Raw genomic sequence first — 22500 nt, 5'->3', positions numbered from 1 at the left:
TCTCCTCCCTTCCTCTTCCTCTTCCTCTTCCTTTTCCTTCTGTAGTTCTTGTTCTTGTTCTTCCTCCTCCTCCTCCTCCTCCTTCTTTCCTTTCTCTTGTTTCTCTTCTTCCTTAAATAGCATCTTCTCTCTTGCCCTCCTCCTCTTCCTCCTCCTCTTCCTCCTCCTCCTCCTCTTCCTTCTTTCCTTCCTTCTTCTTGTTCTTGTTCCTTTTCTTCATTCTTTGCTACCATCACTACCGCCTCCTCCTCCTCCTCCTCCTCCTCCTCCTCCTCCTCCTCCTCCTCCTTCTTCTTCCCCTCCTCCTTCTTTCCTTTCTCTAATCTCATCTTCTTGTTCTTCCTCCTCCTCCTCCTTTCCCTTACCTTACCTTCTCTTATTGTTCTTCTTCCTCCTCCTCCTCCTCCTCCTCCTCCTCCTCCTCCTCCTCCTCCTCTTCATCTGATAAGAGAGAGGCGTCCTTTTGTTCAGTGTGACATCACGTGACCGACAGATAACATAGAAAACGGGAGCCACTGATTTATTTCCCCTGAGCTGGCTAAGAAACTGCCCCCACTCTCTCTCTCTCTCTCTCTCTCTCTCTCTCTCTCTCTCTCATTTTGTGTGTGTTTCTTTTTTTTTCTTTAAGTTTGCTTGTTTTTTTTTATTTGTTTATTTATTTATGTTTAGAAAGAGAGAATGGACAATTTACTCTCTCTCTCTCTCTCTCTCTCTCTCTCTCTCTCTCTCTCTCTCTCCATTGAAAAGAGGGAGAGAGAGAGAGAGAGAGAGAGAGAGAGAGAGAGAGAGAGAGAGAATCATTTGCCAGCATTTAAAGGATTGAGAGAGAGATTCGTTAATTAGGCATTCCCCTCTTTTTCCCCTTGTCAGAGGAGGAGGAGGAGGAGGAGGAGGAGGAGGAGGAGGGAGATAAGAAAGAAAAGGGAAGAGGGGAAAGGAGAGGAGAAAAGAGGGTAGAACGGTTGAAGGAGGGGAGATGAGGGGAAAAAAGAGGAAAAAAAGAGAAGACTAAATAGAAAGAGGGGAAATATGATAAAGAAATGGAGGGAAAGTGGAAGATAAAGAGGGTAAAGTGATAAAGAGGGGAAATTGAGAAAGAAGAGGAAAAGGGGAAGAGAAGAAAGAGGAAAAAAGAGGGGAGACAACAAAAATAGATGAGATGGGGAAGAAATAATGAAAAAAAATGGGAAAAAGAGGGGAAAAGAAAACGGGAGAGGGGAAATGAAGAGAGTAAGAGAAGGAGAAAGACGAACAAGATGAGAATTATATAAAAAAAAAAGAATAGAGGATAGAAGGAAGAAGAGGGGAAACGAGGGGAAATGAGGGGAAAACGAGGAGGAAAATATGGGAAAGGGAAAATTAAGAGGGGAAGAGAAGGAGAAAGAAAGAAAAAAAGGAATAAATAAATGATAAAAGGATAAAGAGGGGAAAAGACGAGGGGAGAGGAGGAGGAGGAGGAGGAGGAGGAGGAGGAGGAGGAGGAGGAGGGGAAGAGTTATGTGAGGTGTGATGATTTGGATACACTGAGAGAGGAATGAAGGGGAGAGAGTGAGAGAGAGTTAAATGCCCTCAACATGTGGTTTAAGATTCATTGCAAGTTGATTGGATGTAAAGAGTAATAAATGAAAAATAAACCACTGAGAGAGAGAGAGAGAGAGAGAGAGAGAGAGTGAGAGAGAGAGGGAGAGGGGAAGAGAGGGGAGAGAGTGAGGGGAGAGTTAAATGCCCTCAACATGTGGTTTAAGATTCATTGCAAGTTGATTGTTCTCTCTCTCTCTCTCTCTCTCTCTCTCTCTCTCTCTCTGATGTAAAGAGTAATAAATGAAAAAATAAACCACTGAGAGAGAGAGAGAGAGAGAGAGAGAGAGAGAGAGAGAGAGAGAGAGAGAGAGAGAGAGAGAGAGAGAGAGAGAGAGAGAGACACTGCTTTCCTTCATCTATTCCTTCTCCTGATCACACACACACACACACACACACACACACACACACACACACACACACACACACACACACACACACACACACACACACACACACACACACACACACACACACACACACACACACACACACACACACACTAAGAGAGAGAGAGAGAGAGAGAGAGAGAGAGAGAGAGAGAGAGAGAGAGAGAGAGAGAGAATGAAGGTTAAGAGGAGAATAAGAGTGAGGAAGAAGGCAATACGGTAACAGCTGCAGCATGAGGAAGAGGAAGAAGAGGAAGAAGAAGAAGAAGAAGAGGAGGAGGAGGAGGAGGAGGAGGAGGAGGAGGAGGAGGAGAACTTGGGTACATGGTCCTTTGTACTAAGTTTTGTTTAAATAAAAAAAAAACTAAGAGGAGGAGGAGGAGGAGGAGGAGGAGGAGGAGGAGGAGGAGGAGGAGGAGGAGAAAGAGGAGGACGAACTAGGAGGACGAGGAGGAGGAGTTAGTTAGCTTTGAATTATAGCATTAAGTCTTATTAAGTCTACAATGTTTTGAGGTTGTGGTTATGAGATTCGCTAACAAGAGGATCAAAACCTATCTGGAGAAAGTGAATGGTGATGTTCTGGAGTCCTTTTCATCCATTACTATTACTTATTGTAGTTTCATTCCCTCCCAGACACGGAAGAGCAGAGGTAATAGATTGAAGGGCGAGGGGAAGGGATGGGGAGGGTAAGTGTCACCTCCCCTTTAGTTCTCCTATTGAAATGTGACTGTAGTATCGGAGGTAAAACAATCTTATAACAGCAGGAAAGGTCTCTAGATTAGTAGTATGGTAGGCTCATGTTGATACTGGTGAGATGCAACTACCTAATGCAAGGGTTCACCAGGACTCTCAATCTTTCATCCTTTCCTCTGGCACACTCTGGAACTCCCTGCCTGCTTCTGTGTTTCCATCTTCCTGTGACCTGAACTCATTGAAGAGGGAGGTTTCTATACACTTGTCTTATTCTGTCCACTTCTATGATGTAAGAGTTAATCAGTACTCTCAATCTTCCACCACTATTGTCAATCTCCCTAGTGCAAGAGTTAACCAGTACTCTCAATCTTTCACCACTATTCTGTCCACCTCACTAATGTAAGAGCTAATCAGTATTCTCAGTCTTTCACCACTATTCTGTCCATCTCTCTAGTGCAGTAGTTAATCTAACCAGTATTCTCAATCCTTCATCCCTTCCTCTGGCACACTCTGGAACTCCCTGCCTGCTTCTGTTTCCATCTTTCTGTGACCTGAACTCATTAAAGAGGGAGGTTTCGAGACCTTTATCTCCTTCTTTTGGCTGACACTCTCGGACCTGCTTGAGACTGGCATCTCAGTGGGCCTTTTTGTTTAATCGCTTTTGTTGCCCTTAGCCAGATTTCCTGTCTTCATAATAAGAGTTTACCAGCAACTAATGATCTACTCGCCAGCCACCTCTCAGCCTACCTTCCACTGCGCCCGTCTCACAAATTTGCTTATTTTGTTTCTATTCGGCGATCCAGCTCAATATTCCTCATTCTCAAACATGTGTTATACACACTTAAATTAAGATGTTTTTTTCTTTTTGCACCTACGAGGTAACGTTTGCTAGCCACAGCTTGATAGAGGCCAGGTAGAGGAGATAACGTGTTTGATGAAAAAAAAAAAAAAACTAAACCAGTATTTTATGATTAAGCTAATACTTACATATTGCAGTTCTCGTGTGGCAATGCTGTAAACCTTGAGAAGTGATGGATTTCCACAGCTCTTTCAATGTGGTAAAGGTAAACGAACCATAACTTAAAGGTGCCCGCGCTTATAGACAAACACCTTAACGACTTAACCCTTACACTGCCCAACACATCTATAGGCGTGTTGAGTCGTTCACTGAATTGCTTCATCTGCCGACAAACTGGCAACTACCGGGCACAGCCAGCATAAGCAACGCCCAGTGGGCGTTGCTTATGTTGGCGACTGATTACAATAATGGGCGTCGCCCGCTATTGTAATCAGTCGCATTGAAACTGTCAGGGTGTGGTGACACAGGCTGGACGCGATGTTATTATCTTTTGTTCTTCATTTCATCTAGTCACTCTCAGCCAAAATACATGCGGATGTGTGTGTGTGTATAATTCACCTCGGTCGCCTGATGGTCAGCCAGCCAGTCTTCCCCATTACGGAGCGAGCTCCGAGCTCATAGACCGATCTTCGGATAGGACTGAGACCACATCACACAACACACACCGGGACAGCGAGGCCACAACCCCTCCAGTTACACCCCGTACCTATTTACTGCTAAGTGAACACACCCCACACATTAACACCCAAGCCCATTTGCCTCGTCGCTCCGGGGACTCGAACCTGGCCCTCTAGATTGTGAGTCGAGCGTGCTAACCACTACACTATGCGGGGTGTGTGTGTGTGTGTGTGTGTGTGTGTGTGTGTGTGTGTGTGTGTGTGTGTCGAGAGAGAGAGAGAGAGAGAGAGAGAGAGAGAGAGAGAGAGAGAGAGAGAGAGAGAGAGAGAGAGTAAAATTTCTATCAGCAAAAATAAAAACACCACTTATGTTTACATGCTATGAAAAAGAATCCAGCGGTGTAAGGGTTACAACAACAACAACAACAACAACAACAACAATAACAATAACAACAGCAATATACACCTCCATCTCTTCATACAGTGAGGGCCAATGTTTTATCACAGAAGTACAGTCTATTGGTACATCACCGTGCTTATAATGCAACATAACTCGATAGCATGTGAATCTTGAGTAACATTAGCGCTTCTTACTATGGCGGGATGGGACGCAGCGACAAGTACGTGATAAGGAGGCCGGGGTGTCTCCAAGGAGTTCACACCACTTAAACCAGCTTAAATGGTGTTAATGAATGCAGACGTTTAAGAAAAGCTGGTCATGGTCACACAACAATTAGTAACATCCAAAACACACTTCAAACTATAACAGACATTTCCCACTCAGCCTGTTAAACTTTTACTGGGATAATGAAAACAACCTTGAAAACTTCTTGAATATCCATTAGACACTGTTATGAGTAGTAGTAGTAGTAGTAGTAGTAGTAGTAGTAGTGCTAGTAGTAGTAGTGGTGGTAGTAGTGGTAGTGGTGGTGGTGGTGTGTGGCAGTGGTGGTGGTGGTGGTGGTAGTGGTGGTGGTAGTGGTGGTGTCATTGGTATCAGTGGTGGTGGTGGTGGCAGGTGGCAGCAGTGGTGGTGGTGGTGGTGGTGGTGGTGGGTGGTGGTGGTGGTGGTGGCATTGATTGTTCAGCAGTTGGTGGTGGTGGTGGTAGTGGTGGTGGTGGTGGTTGTTGGTTGGTGGTGGCAGCAGTGGTGGTGGTGGTTGGTGGTGGTGGTGGTGGTGGTGGTGGTGGTGGTGGCAGGCGGTGGCAGTGGTGGTGGTGGTGGTGGTGGTGGTGGTGGTGGTGGTGGTGGTGGCAGCAGGTGGTGGTGGTGGTGGTGGTGGTGGTGGTGGTGGTGGTGGTGGTGGTGGTGGTGGTGGTGGTGGTGGTGGTGGTGGTGGGTGGTGGTGGTGGTGGTGGTGCAGGTGGTGGTGGTGGTGGTGGTGGTGGTGGTGGTGGTGGTGGTGGTGGTGGTGCAGGTGGTGGTGGTGGTGGTGGTGGTGGTGGTGGTGGTGGTGGTGGTGGTGGTGGTGGTGGTGGTGGTGGTGGTGGTGGTGGTGGTGGTGGTGGTGGTGGTGGTGGTGGTGGCAGTGGTGGTGGTGGTGGTGGTGGTGGTGGTGGTGGTGGTGGTGGTGGTGGTGGTGGTGGTGGTGGTGGTGGTGGTGGTGGTGGTGGTGGTGGTGGTGGTGGTGGTGGTGGTGGTGGTGGTTGGTGGTGGTGGTGGTGGTGGTGGTGGTGGTGGTGGTGGTGGTGGTGGTGGTGGTGGTGGTGGTAGTGGTGGTGGTAGTGGTGGTGGTGGTGGTGTGGTGGTGGTGGTGGTGGTGGTAGTGGTGGTATGGTGGTGGTGGTGGTGGTAGTGGTGTAATAGTGTAGTGAGTAGGCAGTAGCAGTAGCAGTAGCAGTAGCAGTAACAGCAGTAGCAGTAGCAGTAGTAGTAATAATGCCAACACTGTCACACTCCCTACAATGTAAACAAATGGACACTGACTTCCTTTTCCTCCTCTCTTGTCCTCTCCCTGCCTTACCTCAGCCTTTCCCTCGCTCTTCCCGCCCTCAGCAGTCCTCGTTGCTTGGTCAGGGGGCAGCAGTGAGGGCGTGGTGTGTACAGTGAGAGTGTAGGAAGAGTTTTAATTCCTCTGGTGTCTTGCAAGGTGGTACTTCTCGATTCTTATTTTGCCTCCGTTTTCTATTCCCTTTCTCTACTTTTGTGTGGGTAACTGTGATGTATTTATTTATTTTTTTATGTATTTTTTTTTAGTTTATTGGTTATCTATTTCTTTAGTTGTATTGTTGTTTTGTGGGTGATTATATTTCGTGTTGTGTTGCTTGTGGGTTTTTGGAGAGAGAGAGAGAGAGAGAGAGAGAGAGAGAGAGAGAGAGAGAGAGAGAGACATATCATAGTGAGGAAAACACACACACACACACACACACACACACAGACCTCAAAGAAACAAATCACATATTAAGTCAAATGAAAAGAAAAAAAAATATCAATAAATGAAAAGATTAGAGACAGAAAGAAGGAAAATAAAACAATAAAAATGGAACAAAGAAAAAGATTATCAACCAAAACACACAAATACACAAACAAAAAAAGAGAAAAAGAAAAAGAAAAACACAACAGAATAAATTAAAGAAGTTTTTATTTGTATCATTTATCAATTAAAAAAGTAGACAAAGGAAAAAAAAAAAAAAAGATAATTATACACACACCACACACACACACACGCACACAAACACGTACACACGCACACACTAACTACACTACAGATTAGAGCGCGCTAAGGACAACACTAGGAACACTCAGGAAGGAGCAGAGGACATCCACATCCTACCCATCATCCTTTGCATCCTACAGTGAGTCCTTCGTTAGCTGCAGGACGTCCCGAAGCGAAGATAGTCAGTTGAGCTGTTCGCCTCTCAAAAGGATCCTTGCAGTGTAGGAATCAATAGAACATGGGGTGCTTGGAATGAAAACTCTCTGCGCTACACGTGACCTCGAAAAAAGAAAACGGGTAAGTGGATGTGGTCTGGTGGTAGCGAAAACGTGTCACTGCTGAAAATACGCTAGTCCACCCCCGATAGTGTTACAGAAAATGGGTGATAAAAAAACAAACTAGTCCACCCTCACAGTGTTAAAGAAAACGGACTGGGATAAACGAGATACACTAGTCCACCCTTACAGTATAAGAAAATGGATGACTAGCATAAAAAATACACTAGTCCACCATTACAGTGTTAAAGAAAACGGACTGGGATGAAATATATATACTAGTCCATCCTCAGTGTTAAAGAAAATGGATGACCGTGACGAAACACCAGCATTACTCTATGGGATTAAAGCAAACCACACCAGTACTCCACAAAAACCCTCAAAGAATCAAAGAAAACGAGATCACGGGACTCAAACAAAAAAAAGTACACATTTGGTGGCAGCGAGAGGATCATCCAAGCATCCCTGGAGAGATCAATGGTTAATAATAATAATAATAATAATAATAATAATAATAATAATAATAATAATAATAATAAAGAGAAGTGTCAGAGCAAAATGAACAATATCACATTAATTACAAAAGGATGACGCTTACCTGTTTGCAAAGTAATTAGGCGCCAGTCCAGGTTAGCTTACTGAGCAGAGGTGAGTATTGTCTTAAATGCAAAGAAAACGTTGTGTAAATGCTACTTTCAAATGCGTGTCAATCTTATCTTAGTAGGGACGGAAAAGGGGAGAGTGGGAGAAAGGGATAAGGGATAGAGGATAAGGAATAAAGGGGTTTTGGTGTAAGGGTGAAGGATAAGGGATTAAGGAAAAGTAGGGTGTTTTGATATAAGGGTGGAGGGTGAAGGAATGAAGGAGGATAAGGAAGGTGTTTTGATGTAAGGATGAAGGGTGGTACAGTGGAACCATGCGTGCTTTGGGGTCTGAGGGGTCTCCAAGCGCACGGGTTCAAATCCTGTCCACGGTCCGAGTGTAGGTTGGGCTTCCTCACTCGGGGCAATGGTTTTCTAGCGGGTGGGCTTTAAGATAGGAGGTACCCCAAAAAGTATCCCCTTTAGCCCAGAAATTCCCATGAAAAAGCCCACATGGTATAAATGAAAAAAAAAAAAAAAAAAAGACTAAGGTAAGATAATTTGGTGTTTTGGTGTAAAAGTGAAGGATGAGTGAATAATGGAGGATGAGGAAGAGAGGGTGTTGATGTAAGAGTGAAGGGTGAGTGAAGGATTGTGAGAGTGGTAAGAGGAGGAGAGAGTAAAGGGAAGAGGTTCTATCGTAAGGACGAAAGAGTGAGCTTAGGATTAAAGTAGGATAGGATAGAATAAAGGTAAATTAGTTAAAAAAAAAAAGATAAATGCAAGGGAAATGAATCGATCAAAGACAGATAGTTATAAAAAGTGAAAGGTGAGGATTAGGATTAGAAAAGGATACATGAGAAAAATAGGATATTGGCTAAGGCTGATATATAGAGAATGAGGATAAGGATGATAGGATAATATAGGATAAGGACAGGGCAGAGCAGGATGGGGCATAAACAAATGAGCATCAACATTATATCACAGTTCAGTTGAGAAATTGAACTAAAAAAATGAAAAAAAATAATAGAAAATAAAAAAAAGAATAATGAAACTGAGACAAAAATGAATCGAGTCGAGAATTAGTAATTTTGTTAATTCATTGTTGTTGTTGTTTTAAATAGCGAGGAGCATCCAGAACCAGCCAGCCAGTTAGCATGTCACGAGTTTGTATTTATTTTCCAGCACCTTCCAGCACTGCATCCCTTTAGTCTATCTTTCTGTTTTTCTTTTTATATGCACCACAAAACACATCCAGGTCCTGGTCCAGTGTACCTCCAGTTTCCAGCCTCACGCACATGCAGCCACACGCCACCACACACTATACGAACACACACCTCACAGTTTGAAGTTTCTATCCCCTTCACTTCCTGTTCAGTTGATTGAGTGCATGCATTTGTGTTTCCAGGTATCTATTTCCAGATTCATAGGAAGAATTTGCTGTCTAGGGTGTCTGTCCATCTTGGGGGCACAAAAGAGCGTAACAGAACACAAAGGAACAAACAGTGGCCCAAATTGTGAGGAAGAGGAGGCGAAGGAGGAGGAGGAAGAGGACATGTGGAAGCTCGGGGATGATAAGATATTTTTAGTAAAGGCTTCCTGTCTTCTGATCTGAATTTCCAGGAATGGGAGGAGGAGGAGGAGGAGGAGGAGGAGGAGGAATAAGAGAAGAAAACAGATGAGAAGGCAGATTCCAGTTTCCAGTTTCTTCATTCCAGGTTGAGAAATTTTGAAAGGTGGTTTTCTAGAATTTTTTTTTTTTTATCTTCCAGTTCAACTGATGTTCCAGGACAGAGGGGACATTCTAGGGAGACTTTCAGACTTTCACTTCAAGCTTCCGGTCCAGGCAAGAGAGAGATGGACAGACTTGCCATAAAAGTTTCCATTATTTCCTTCCTTGCTTTCAGACCGGTTTTGTTTCCAGGGGCACCTCCACACTCCACCAGACTCTCATGCCCTTCCTTGCCTCCATTGCGGTCCAGTTTCCAGACACATCTTCAAGGACGAACCAACTGTGATTTTCCAGCACCAAGTAGTGTCCAGGCAGGGATGCCTTCCAGCTACACCACTACAGGAGTCTTTCTCTTCGTCTTTGTTCTGGAATGAAGGACTCCAGTAAGACAAACATTTAGATCCTGCAGTTCTGAAGGATATCTCATTGCAGACCTACTCGGACTTCGAAATGGCATATAATGTTCCTACAACACCAGAGGATACCCCATAAGGATTCTTAGGACTCAAGGACATTTGTAGTGCCTCCCAAACCGTAAAGATCCTAAAAGACATCAGGAAGGACATAAAGATAAGTATAGGAATCTTGGATGATTGAAGGACTTCCTCAAAGACATTGATAACACTTTAAATCACTAGGAATCTTTCAAAAATTGTAGAACACTCAAAGAATTCTAGTACATTTTTAGGACTTATATGTACCTGCAAGAATCCTCAGAACCAAAGGATATCTACAACACGATTTTAGGATAACCACAAAAGCTCTTACAACCTAAAACACTCACAGGATTCCAAAATAAGATCTTAGGATACCCACAGAGATCCTTTAGAGCTCAAGGATACCTACATGACAAGCCTAGACTGCGAGGTGATCTTCTTGACCACAGTGGAGGGTCTTCCCAGGGGGTCTTTTGTCCTTTCCACCACCACTCGCTCTCCAGTGGTCCCCTTAACAGCGCGACGAGCATCGAAGTCCTTGGCTGGAAAGAGGGAGAGGCGTGAGAAGGGTTGCGGTGAGAGGGAGGGAGACAGAAGACAAGGGCGAGAGAAAATAGATGAAATAATAAGCAAATAAATAAAGCAGGAAAAGAATATATATGCTGGCTATGAACTTATACCCAAAACTCATTCATTTCGATTCATTTCTAACACCTAACTTACACAAACACATTCTCTCTCTCTCTCTCTCTCTCTCTCTCACCTCCGATGACCTCCACGGAGCTGGTGGTCTTGTTGTTGACGCCCTCCGTGGTGAATGTCTTAGCGCCGTGCTTGTCCGTGATGGAGTGGGTGAAGTATCGTTCGCCGTCTGTGGAAGTCTTCATTTTGCGTGACACTTCCCTGCCACCCTGCGTCGCCTCCACCACAGTCCCTCCTTCAACTTCTCCATTTTCCTTGGCATCGTTTTCTTCCGCGCTGTGTAGCTCGTTTTCCTGGCGTGCTCCTGCGTGGTAGGTGCCTGCTGCTGGCCGTCCTTGGCGACCCCTGGGCAGCGGTGGCAGGGTTAGAGGTGTGGTGCATGCTGGGAATACTGTTGTTGCTGATGCTATTGTTTTTACTGTTGCTGATTTTACTGTTACTAATTCTAGTGCTACTGTTACTGATGCTGCTGCTGATGTTGCTACTACCATATTACTGCCTCTACTACTACTTCTGCTGTTACATTAATTCCTCCTCCTCCTCTTCCGCTTGCATTAACAATAGCGGCAATACCTACGGTTTTTTTTATGTAACAGAGGAGGTCTGGCCAAAGGCAACAAAAGTATAAAGAAAAAAGGCCCACTCAGTTGCCAGCCTCCTTAAAGAGTCGATAGAATGAGACAGAGGATAGGGACAAATGTCTTGAAACCTACCCCTTGAATAAAGTCAAGTCATAAGAAGTTGGAAATACAGATACAGACAGGGAATTCCAGAGAAAGGTATGAAGGACTGAAAGTACAGGTTAACTTTTGCGTTAGAGAGTTGGACAGAATAGGGGTGAGAAGAAGAAAGCCTTGTGCAGCGAGGCCGCAGGAGGAGGGGAGGCATGCAGTTAGCAAGATCAGTAGAGCAGTTAGCATGAGAATAACGATAAAAGATAGCAAGAGATGCAACATTCCGGTGGTGAGAAAGAGACTAAAGACAGTCAATTAGATTAGAGGATTTCATGAGACGAAAAGCTTTTGATTCCATCCTTTAAAGCTGTATGAGTGAAACCCCCAAACATGCGAAGAATACTCCATAAAAGGACGGACCCTTGTATAGAGTTAGCAGTTTGGGAAGCGAGAAAAACTGGCGGAGACGCCGCAAAACGTTTAACTTCATAGAAGCTTTTTTAGCAAGAGATGAGATGTGAAGTTTCCAGTTTAGATTATGAGTAAAGGATAGGCAGAGGATATTTAGTGTGGAAGAGGGAGACAGTTGAGTGTCATTGAAGAAGAGGGGATAGTTGTCTGGAAGTCTGTGTCGAGTTGATAGATGGAGGAATTGAGTTTTTGAGGCATTGAAAACTACTAGATTTTCTTTGCCCCAAGCAGAAATTTTAGAATGATCAGAAGTCAGGCGTTCTGTGGCGTCCCTGCGTGACCTGGTTGGTCGTTTCTGAAAAGAAGTGGAAAAGTGTAGGGTGTCATCATCAGCGTAGGAGTGGATAGGGCAAGGAGTTTGGTTAAGATCATTAATGAGTAATAGGAGGAGTGGGTGACAGGACAGAACCCTGAGGAACACCACTGTCGATAAATTTAGAAGAACAGTGGCCGTTTACCACAACAGCAATAGAACGGTCCGAGAGGAAACTTGAGATTAAATTGCAGAGAGAAGGATAGAAGCCGTAGGAGGGCAGTTTTGAAATCAAAGCTTTGTGCCAGACTCTATCAAAAGCTTTTGATATGTCTAACGCGACAGCAATAATTTCACTGAAATCTCTAAAGGAGGTTGACCAAGACTCAGTAAGGAACGCCAGAAGATCACCAGTACAGCGACCTTGACGGAAGCCATACTGGCGATCAGATAGAAGATTGTGAAGTGACAGATGTTTGAGAATCTTCCTATTGAGGATAGATCCAAAAACTTAAGACAAGCAAGAGATTAAAGCTATAGGACGGTAGTTTAAGGGACTAGAACGGTCACCCATTTCAGGAACAGGCTGAATGTAGGCGAACTTCCAGCAGGAAGGAAAGGTAGAAGTCAATAGACAGAGTTTGAGGAGTTTGGCCAGGCAAGGTGCAAGCAGGGAAGCAGTTTTTTTAATACGATAGGAGGAACCCCATCAGGTCCATAAGCCTTCCGAGGGTTTAGGCCAGCGAGGGCATGGAAAACATCATTACGAAGAATTTTAATTGATGGCATGAAATAGTCAAAAGTAGGAGAAGAAGGAACAAGCCAAGAATCATCCAAGGTAGAGGTTGTATTACTACAATCATTACTATTACCACCACAGTCGCCACTACAACCACCACTACCTGAAGAGGATGTCTCTTTGGTCTCAGTGAGCAGCTCGCCGCCGCCAGACAACGTGCGTGAGCCGCGTCGTACAACGCGCCGAGCCACACTGCGGGCCACGGCGCCCGCCTCGTTCCTCCTCCTCCGTCTCGTGGCTGAACCGCTGCCCTTCCTGTAACAGTGGGCGGTGGGTTCAGTTGTGTGTGTGTGTGTGTGTGTGTGTGTGTGTGTGTGTGTGTGAACGCGTCTGGCGAGAGACAGTGGAGGGCGCTGTCTCACCTTCTTAACAAGATGTCCCTTGACGGAGGTGGATGCGGCCCAATCCTCCAGGGCCCGCGAGGCGCTGCTTCGAAAGCTGCGTTCCCGCTTCACGCGACCACTGCCAGAGCGAGACACAGGGCGGGCCTGGGGAGGGAGAGAAGGAGTGTGAGATACGGGCTAGGAGAGGAGTGGGACAGTGCCAAGGGAGCAGGAGTAGTGAGGGCAGGCGAGGCACTCACCTTTTCGGCAGCGGGCAGGCGGGATCGCTTCACGGTGGTGCGGGTGTGGGTGGTGCCACCGGCGGCCTCCACCACAGTCTCGTGGGCATCCTCCTCAGAATTTTTTCGTTCCTTCCTGGCTTTGATCGAGCCCCGTGAGTCCTCGGGGCGGTTTTTCTTCAGACTAGAGTTGCGGCGAACCACTTTGTTCCTGGCGGCGGAGGAGGCAGGGCGCGGTGCGGTGCTGGGCGCTGGGGAGCCCTCTTTTGACCGCCGCGGACCAGCGGGTGTCTTGGCGGGCAACGTTTGCTTCATGCGGGGCTTAGGCTTGGAGGGGATGGCGGGTGTCTCCCTCTCAGTGATGGCGGGAGGCGGGGCGGTCGTGGAATTATCAACCTCCTTGGGGATGAGTGGCGTGTCCTCCTTTTGCAGGTGTCTGCTGTTCACGGGCGCCACTTCCTCAGAAAGCGAGAGTTTGGAAGAGAACTTGTAGGTGGGTGAGTCCTGGCTGGGTGGGCCCACCACTGCTTCGACACGAGACAGGATGGCGCTGAGGGAGACAGGGCGTTGCACGGAAGTGCCCAGGCCGCTGTCAGGTTCTGGGGACAGTAAGGGCTTTTTCTCATCACACTCACCGCCCAGGACTTGGGAACGCAGGGATGCCCTGCCACGGCAGTATCTGGTCAGGGCAGGGGACTGTACTGCAGTGTGGGCCTTAGCAGGCGCCTCGGTCCGGGCAGGTGGCCAGGTGGCATCAGCGGGCTTCCTAGGGGCTGCGTCCGCCAGGGCGCGCAGGGTGATGGCCGGGGCAGTGAGGGCGGGGCGCCAGCTGAGGGCTGAGTCACGGGCGCTGTAATCCTCGCTCCACTTCCTGCCGCCCTTTCTACGCTCCTCACTCCTCTCCCGAAGCCTGAAGGAGGACCTGAAGGGCGCGGAGAGGCTCGTGGTAGTGTCCTCTCCACTCTCATCCTTTGGGAGAGGGGCAATATTTTCCTTCTGGTCCCCCTGTGATACCCGGGCGCGCCACTCCACCTGGCTGCCACCTTCCTGGATGACGCCCAGCCTGCCCACGAGGTCAAAGGAGTCTCGTTTCAGGATGCGTTCCGGTGAGGGGCGCGGCGAGGCGTGAGGCGACGAGCAGCGGGAGGAGGACCTGGAGGAATCGCTGAGGATGGACGACAGGCTGACGGGACCGCGGCGGCTATGCTCCAGACTTTCCTGTGATGGCGACCTCTTCACCGGCGTCCTGAGGCTGTCCTCGCCTGGTGCGGCGGGTGAGGATGCGGTCGAGGGCGTGCAAGCGAAGTTTTTGGTGTGAGGGGATAACGGCGAGGTGGTGGGAGTGAGCGTCACTGTGAGGCTAGAAGACACAGTCTTTAGGGGCGAGAAGACTGGGGAGGCGGTGGCGTGGCTGATGGAGTTGGCGGGGACTGAAGGGGTTCTCAGGGATGATAACGCTGACTTCCTGGCAGGAGGCACGGGCGTCGCTCCTTCCAGGGCACCTGCTGTTGCTGGTGCTCCCAGGGAGTGGTCTGGCACAGTGTGGGCGTTGGTGGCGTGCGGTGCTCTGGCCAAGCTGTGTGTTGAGTCTGTGTGGTGTCGGCTGGGGGAGTCCTGGCTGGGAGCGGCGTGAGTGGAAGAGGCAGGGGTGAGGGGGATGGTACTGCGAGAAGTGTGGGTGGGGGAGGTTGGGCTCGGGGACACATCAGTGGGAGAGACAGAGGCAGAAGGAGAGGTGGGGCGCGGCGGGGTTCCCTCCTGAGTGAGTGCAGTGAGCATCTTGGTGAGCCACTCCTGGCGAGCCTTGGGATCCTTCACGCTGCCCCGCTCTGGGCTCGGGGAATGCAGGCTTCGGGACTGTCTTGCTGGGTCCTGCACCTCGGGGCGGGACGCGGTAGCGCTGGGTGAGGTGGAGGCTGCTGACTTGCTGCTGGAGGCGAGGGAGCTCTGGAAGTCCTGTGGCTGCAGCGAGGATTGCACAACGCGTCGCACCTCCGCCACGATCTGTGAGGCTCGGGGCATGCCCTCCTTACCCCTGCAGCCTGAACTCCTCCGGTCTGGCGAGGCGACCTGGTGGCGCCGCGCAGCAGGTGAGAGTGACGAGCGTGTTCTGCGGGGAAGGGAGTCTGTAGCCTCCCTGCTGGGGAAGGGCTGACCACTGCTCTCCATGAGTGCTCTGTGGGTTGCCGCAACCCGGCGACCTTCAGCGGAACCCCTAAGTGCCGAAGGAGATCTGCGTGAGGAGGAGGTGGATCTGATGGTGGAGGAGGCGCCCTGCGCGGGCTGGGGCTGGTCCTGCGTGTGGCGGGGCTGGTGCCACGTGGGGCAGGACTTCTGCGTGTGGATGGACTTCTTCCCCGTCGGGAGGGGCTTCTGCGTGTGGCGGGGCTGGTGCCCCGTGGGGCAGGACTTCTCCTGCGTGGACCAGGACTTGTCCTCCGAGTGGATGGGCTTGTGCCCCGTTGGGCGGAGCTCTTCCTATGTGGCGCGGGGCTGGTCTTGCGTGTGGCAGGGCTAGTGACTCGCGCGGAAGAGGCGGTTCTCTGCGTGGCAGGGCTCGGCCTGCGGGCGGGTGAACGGCGCCTAGGGTGGTCCCTACGGGTGGGTCGGAGTGGCTCAGTGTCCTGGGCAGGAGTCTGCACCTTCTTCACCATGAAGGGAGAGCGCATGGTGGGCGTGGATCCCTGGGCAGCGGGGGTGTCTTGGTGGAGGGGTCCTGCGGGATCTTCTGGAAGAAAATATCGTCAGCACCGTCCACAGTGCCGTTGATGTCTGTCTTCTTGTCCCGCGTGAAGCGTGACATGAAGGCGCCGTGCATTTTGACAAGTTCCTTGATGCGGCACGACACGGGGCGTAGTGACAGCCCGATATTCAGGCGGTTCCGCTCCTCCTCCTCCAGGCGCTGCCGTTGCCGCGCCTCCCACTCTAGCAGGCCGCTGCCACCACGCCTTTCTTCTCGCTTCCTGGGCGCCGCCCGGCGCACCTCCTCGTCCACCACCTCTACCTGCACAAGACGCGGCACGGGGCTCTCTCCGGGCGGCCGCCCGCGGGACGGCTTGACGGGTGACGCATGGCCACGGGAACCCTCCTCGCCACCGCCCCGCGAAACTCGCCCTGGCAGGGGGTCGGCGGTGTGCCTGGTGGAACTCCGCGCATCACCTGCAACACCATGGGGCGCCTCCCGTGTCCGTCGGTCTCCAGGAGAGATGGTGGAGGAGGTGGCAGTATTGGGGACGCCGCGCCTTGTCCTGTGGTGGTCCTCCTCCTCCTCTTTCTTGCGGGGTGGGCGGGTCACGGGGTCTTCCCGGGGCTCCCGTGAACACTGGTCCGCGGGGCTGCAGAGTGCTGCCTCACCCTGGGAGCTGAACACCTGGATGCCAGAGGCGACGGGAGGCGGGGCGGTGCCTCGCTGCTCGTGGGAGGAAAGGACATGCTCCTGCAGTACCCTGGTGGCTTTGGAGGGAGGGGCGGGGGTGGGGCTGTGCTCAGGCGAGGCGGCAAGGATGGGGCTGTGGGCTTCCTCTGTGGAGAGAACATAGTCATTAGCACACACACACACACACACACACACACACACACACACATGCCTACAGACGCTATAGGCCTTACCGTAAAAAAAAAAAAAAAAAAATGCACAAATACTCATACATACATATGCATACCCATGCACACACACACACACACACACACACACACACACACACACACACACACACACACACACACACACACACACACATGCCTACAGGCGCTATAGGCCTTACCGTAAAAAAAAAAAAAATGCACAAATACTCATACATACATATGCATACCCACACACACACACACACACACACACACACACACACACACACACACACACAGACAGAGTCAGGTTACAGTCTGCCAGTGCACGGGGAGGGGAGCGGAGGAGGATCCGTGCATCCTAAGGGGAAGATGGGGAAAGTGCAGTTGAGGGAAGGGAGGGAGATGGTGGTGTGGTGGGGATGGGGTGGGGTTGGGATGTGAGGTAGTGGTGGGGTGACCTACTCCCCACAGCAAGTCTGAGCGTCACGGAGCTTGGGGCGGTGCGGGTGAGAGTTGGGGGTGAAGATGGTTGTTGAAGTGTGGGGGTAAGGGGTGAGGGGTGAGAAGTGAGGGGTGGCCTCGCGGCATGCAGCGGGTAGCCTCGCCCTGGCCACCACCACCTTACCTGCGGCGAGCGGGACGGGCGGGGCGGTCTGGGGGTGTGGGTGGAAAGCGGCGCTGTAAGCACAGTGTGTGGATTGTGTGGACTTGTGTGTGGGTGTTAGCGCCTCTCCCTCGTCCCCCGCCGACCCTTGGACTGCTCCACCGGTAGGGTGAGGGGGGGTGGTAGGAGGCCTGAGGCGGGGGTCACCTCGGAGTCAGGACCAAGGGTAGCACGGTCAGGGAGACCAGTGGATGGAAGCTCCTGCCCCGGGGAAGTGGAGGCGCGGTGGCTGGGGCGCGGGCGTGAGAGAGACGTTGGCGAGGGCGGCGGAGTGTCCTGGGGGATGCTGAGCTGCCCCTGCACGGCTGGCAGGGGCCCGGGGGTCGCCCCTGCAAACAAGGCCAACAAGGATGACACCTCATCTCACCACATCTCACCACTCCCTCACGTGCTCGCTCGCTCCTCACTCGTCCACACGTGCGCCCTCACACACGCCCCTCCCGCAGTGCAGGCACGCCCGCGCCGCGCCGCGCCGGGTTAGTGGGCCGCTACACCACAGGTACGGCAAGGGGCGGCGTACCGGTGTGAGCGGCAGGTTAGTGGCGTGCTGGTTAGTGTGGCGCCGCGGCTCCTCCAGGGCGAGGGTTGGCGGCAGCGGGCGGCGGGCGGCGTGCGGCGTGCTAGTGAAGCCAGGCGGGGCTGGGGCGGTTAGTGAGGCGTGTTAGGAGGGAGGGGCGGACCAGGGCTGCAAGACAGAGGAGGGAGTTAGTGTGCGCCACCACCACCACTATCACCACCACCACCGCCGCGCCGCTCACCGCGTGTGTGTTAGCCGGTGGTCATGTCACGCCTCCTCACACGCTACGCCGCGCCACGCACGCACCATGCACACACCATGCACTTCTCACACAGGTTACTGCACCATGCCTACTGTATGTACAGTACAACACACACACACACACTCTTATCATATACATGTATGTATTTACAGAGGACACGTACACACACACGCACACAAACACACACACACACACACACACACACACACACACACACACACACACACACACACACACACACACACACACTCTGTCTCTCTCTCTCTCTCTCTCACACACACACACACACACACACACACACACACACACACACACACACACCTGAGGAGGTGAGGCCCCTGCCAGCCCTGCAGGTGGCCCAGGCTGGTGGCGGCAGCAGCTCCCTCACGCCGGGTCGCTCCGCCTCCGCCTCCGACTCTCTCAGGCCGTGCTCGTCCACGCTCTTCCTCTCCCTCGCCCTCACCAGACCCGGGAGGGGGGCGCTGTGTTCCTGTGTGGAGGGTCGTCTGTGTGGCGAGTGTTCCAAGGGGAAGCGTCGTGGGTCGTTGTTAGTGGATGAGTGATGCTGTTGTTGTTGTTGCTGCTGCTGCTCCCTGGCGCCGGGCACGTGGCGCAGCTTCACGTTAAAGAAGTGTCCGTTAGTGGTGGGGACAGTGTGGAGGGTGGGGGAGGGTGTGGCTGGGGCAGCCAGGGTGGTGGTGAATGTGGTGGTGAAGGTGGTAGTGGCGGTGGTGGGGGCGGGGGCTGGGGCTGGGGCAGTAGCTGGGGCAGCAGGGACAGTGGCCAGGGGATCGCCTCCCTTACCTACACAGTCCCAGTCAAACGAAGCAGTCTTCCGGTGGTGCAGTACCTTAGGGTGGCCCTCGCCCGAGGCCTCACGCCGCAGCTCCTGCACCACACTCTCCACAGACCGTCGCTTCAGGATGCTCTTGGGCCTGGGCCGCGAGTCCTCAGTGCACACCACCTCAGGCACCTCCTCGGCCTTCTTGAGGCTCTCTTCCAGGAAGCGCAGTAGCTCAGAGGCGTCCTCGCGGCCCGTGGGGATGGGGAAGTCGTATTCCTCCACGTTCTGGTTGAGCTGCTCGGCGGTCATCTTGGTGGGGTCTGGGCCCGCCACAGACTCGAACTTGGAGGAGCTCTGGGGACCACGGGGAGCCGCGGTAGGGAATAGGTTAAGCGGCGTGTCGCCGAAGCGCATCACAGGCCGCCTGTCTTCAGCATCTGGCTCGTGAGTGGCCTGGCTGGCAGCGTGGGGCCTAAGGGCGGCGCAACGGGGCTCCCTGGCCTCCACCTCCACCTGAATCTCGCCAAAGCGCATCTCTTTCTGCTTACCATTGACGGTCTTGGAGGCCTTGGTCTGCGCGCCTCCCCAGTCGTGCTTCAGGTCACCGAAGCGCACCTCCTCTCTCTGAGGGCGGCGGCTGCGCAGCTTGCGGCACGTGGTGGAGTCCCCATCGGAGGCCTCGGTGGCACTGGCATCGAAAGACACTTTAGGTCTCTCCAGGGACGCTTCCCTGGGGGTGGGGTCTGTTGGTGCCTCAAGCATCCTGGAAGAGTCACGGGTTACGCTGAGTTCCTTAGTGACGCGCGCCGCCGCTTCCTCTGCCAGATCCTGCCCGATACGTGACGCCTCCTCCCGCAAGTCGTCAAGGGCGTCCAGTCCGCCACGACTCCACGCCGACGATGACTCAGTGACGCAGGAGCTGGCGCAACTGACGTCCGTGGTAGCGGTGAGCGTCACGTTCAGAGACTCTAGTTTCTTACGGGCGCGCGCCACCCACTCCGGCTCCCTGCTAGCAGTGGAAGCGCGGTCTGACAGCTGCTCCACTTGGCGGGCCGCCCGCAGGCTGCGCCGCTCCTTGGCCAGCCGCACCCAGTGAGGCTGCTCCTCCTCCGCCAGCTTGATGTGGCCTGTAGACAGGCTCAGTTTGCTCCTCCGCGGGGGAGGCACAGGCTGGGGGCCGGGGGGCGGGTCTTCTCTGCCCTGAGGAGGTTCCCGCCGTTCACTGGGGTCCACCGAGGGTTTGTTCGGTTCGCAATTACTCGACAGTTCACAGTGTGACTCCTGGGGATGGGGATGATGGATGATCCGCGCGGCGTGTGTCGCGGTGTGCCGCTCGGCGTCAGGGACGTGGCGAGCCCCGCGGCTGCTGGATTCGAAAGACTTCACGGAGTCAGCAGACTGAGTGGCAGAGGCTCTGTGGGGCAGCTCCTCGCGGCCAGGCCGGAGTGAGTCCCAGGAGCGGGACCACTGCCAGGGGTCACTACACTCTCCTTCTGGGGCTTCTCGCCGCTCTGAACAGGCCCTGGGGGGTGGGGCAGGGGAGAGGCGCTCTTCCTCCGCTAGGTTGGATGCGCCGTACAGGTAGGTGAGCACTGCCTGCTTCTCGCGCTCTAGCGTGGGGCTGGATTGCACCTTGACCAGCGCCGACTCACTGCGCTCGTCCTCGTGGTCCTGGTCCAGAGAGCTCATAGACTTGGAGCGCGCCGAGGACTCGCTCAGCAGCAGCGAGGATCCTTGTGACCCTGAAGAGTCCCTGCGAGGGCGTCCCTCAGACAGACTCCTGAGCTGCTCCCTGATCCTCTCCCGCAGCGCGCGCCGCTCACGTCGTTCCTGCTGGATCTGCCGTTTCTCGATGGTGCGCCGCACGTTGAAGGCACTGGCACGTGACGGCCTGTCTTCGGCGTCACTTTGGCGAACGTACATGCGCGACGTGGCGTCGCGGCTCACGATGGAAACACTGATACCCTCCTCCAGGGGCTGACATCCCCGCAGTGAGCGCCGTGTCTGCTGATCCCGCAGCCACAGCGGCGCCGCGTCTTGGGAGCTGGCGAGACTGCTGGCAGACTTGCTCCTCTTGGAGCTGATGGTGATGACGGTTCGACGGCTCACCAGGCCAGAGTCTGCCACACTCTCCCTGTCACTGATCACCACGTCAGCCTCTGAGGAAGACCGCTGCTCCTCTCCGCAGCCGCGCCCCACCACCACGCTGGCAGAGTCTCCCACGGAGCCCAGGGAGTCGTCACAGCTCCACAGAAGCTCGCTGGGCGGTCTGGAGTCGCTGAGGTCAGTGGAGGACCTCCTCTTGGCGGCCAAGCGCGCCACCTCCTGCTTGATCCTTCTGAAGGTCTCTTCAGCCTCACAGGTGGCGCTGCTCAAGTGCGGGTTAGAGCCACCACTGGGCGTCCTGCGGGAGCATCCCTCCAGCAGGCGGCGCCGTAGCTCCTGCCGCTTGTCGTGTTGGCGCGGGGCGTCTTGCGAGACGCCGCACTCTCGCTCCCTACCCTCAAATGTCCTGGGACGCGCGGGTTGCTCCCTTTGGGGCGCCTCGAGCTTCACCTCGATGTTTACCACACGCGGCGCAGGCTGGAGGTCGGGGTCGTCATCGTCGTTGTCGTTAAGGGCATGCTGGTCCTGCAGGAGGTGGAGGCTGTCTGCCGAGGAGCGCCGGGATCCCCGGGACGGCGGGCGGCGGTGGCTGAGCGCACCACTGCGTCCCACACACCCTTTGCCCTTCTGCGGGGAGTGATCCAGCCGCGTCAACGCCACCTGAGGGAGCGGGAATGTTAGTGTGTGTGTGTGTGTGTGTGTGTGTGTGTATGTGTGGCAGAGCACGTGACCATTAGCTAAACTCCCCTTTTACCCACCTGTGTCCCCCCACCACCCACCCTCCGCCCCCTCCAGCCCCGGGCGAGGGACTTCCGCTGCCCGTCCTTTGTTAGCAGCAGCATGAGGAGAAAGAGGAGAAAGAAGAAGAGGAGGAGGAGGAGGAAAAAGAGGAGGAGGAGGAGGAGGAGGAGGAGGAGGAGGAGGAGGAGGAGGAGGAGGAGGAGGATGGAAGAAGATTCAGTACTGCGGAGAAATAGAGAGTGAATAAGAGATGGAGAGAAAGTTGAAGCTGGAGGGAAGGAAGAGAAACCATATGAGAGAGAGAGAGAGAGAGAGAGAGAGAGAGAGAGAGAGAGAGAGAGAGAGAGAGAGAGAGAGGTTATATAGAGAAGAAAATTTTCTCCATAAAGCAAGATTCTCTCTCTCTCTCTCTCTCTCTCTCTCTCTCTCTCAAGGTCACTTAAAGGTGGTTCCTGCCACTTCCCTCTCCTCAATTATCTTTCTGCTCCCTCTCACCCCCTTCTCTCTCTCTCTCTCTTTCCTGTGCTTTCTCTCTCTCTCTCTCTCTCTCTCTCTCTCTCTCTCTCTCTCTCTGACATGA

The 22500-nt window shown here is 52.7% G+C and overlaps 1 protein-coding gene and 1 long non-coding RNA gene across 2 annotated transcripts in view; both read right to left on the bottom strand.

The window, feature by feature from the left end:
- LOC123501083 overlaps positions 1–4174 on the bottom strand; it is a 46138-nt gene extending 41964 nt beyond the window's left edge. Inside the window, exon 1 of the long non-coding RNA XR_006673553.1 lies at positions 3648–4174. This is a non-coding gene — a long non-coding RNA (uncharacterized LOC123501083). The remainder of the gene's footprint in view (positions 1–3647) is intronic.
- Positions 4175–9555: 5381 nt separating this feature from the next.
- LOC123501069 (serine/arginine repetitive matrix protein 2-like) overlaps positions 9556–22500 on the bottom strand; it is a 44784-nt gene continuing 31839 nt past the window's right edge. Inside the window, 13 exon segments of the mRNA XM_045249652.1 lie at positions 9556–9746; positions 10228–10360; positions 10582–10774; positions 10777–10865; positions 12821–12918; positions 12920–12972; positions 13080–13205; positions 13301–15433; positions 15436–15983; positions 15986–16801; positions 17472–17638; positions 17641–17839; positions 18611–21839. Of these exon segments, the coding sequence (XP_045105587.1) occupies positions 9710–9746; positions 10228–10360; positions 10582–10774; positions 10777–10865; positions 12821–12918; positions 12920–12972; positions 13080–13205; positions 13301–15433; positions 15436–15983; positions 15986–16801; positions 17472–17638; positions 17641–17839; positions 18611–21839 (7821 nt within the window). The 3' untranslated portion in view covers positions 9556–9709.

This window comes from Portunus trituberculatus, chromosome 8, assembly GCF_017591435.1.
Source record: "Portunus trituberculatus isolate SZX2019 chromosome 8, ASM1759143v1, whole genome shotgun sequence".
Taxonomy (NCBI): domain Eukaryota; kingdom Metazoa; phylum Arthropoda; class Malacostraca; order Decapoda; family Portunidae; genus Portunus; species Portunus trituberculatus.
Note: the sequence above shows the minus strand (reverse complement) of the source record. Positions and strands in the feature narration are given on the sequence as shown.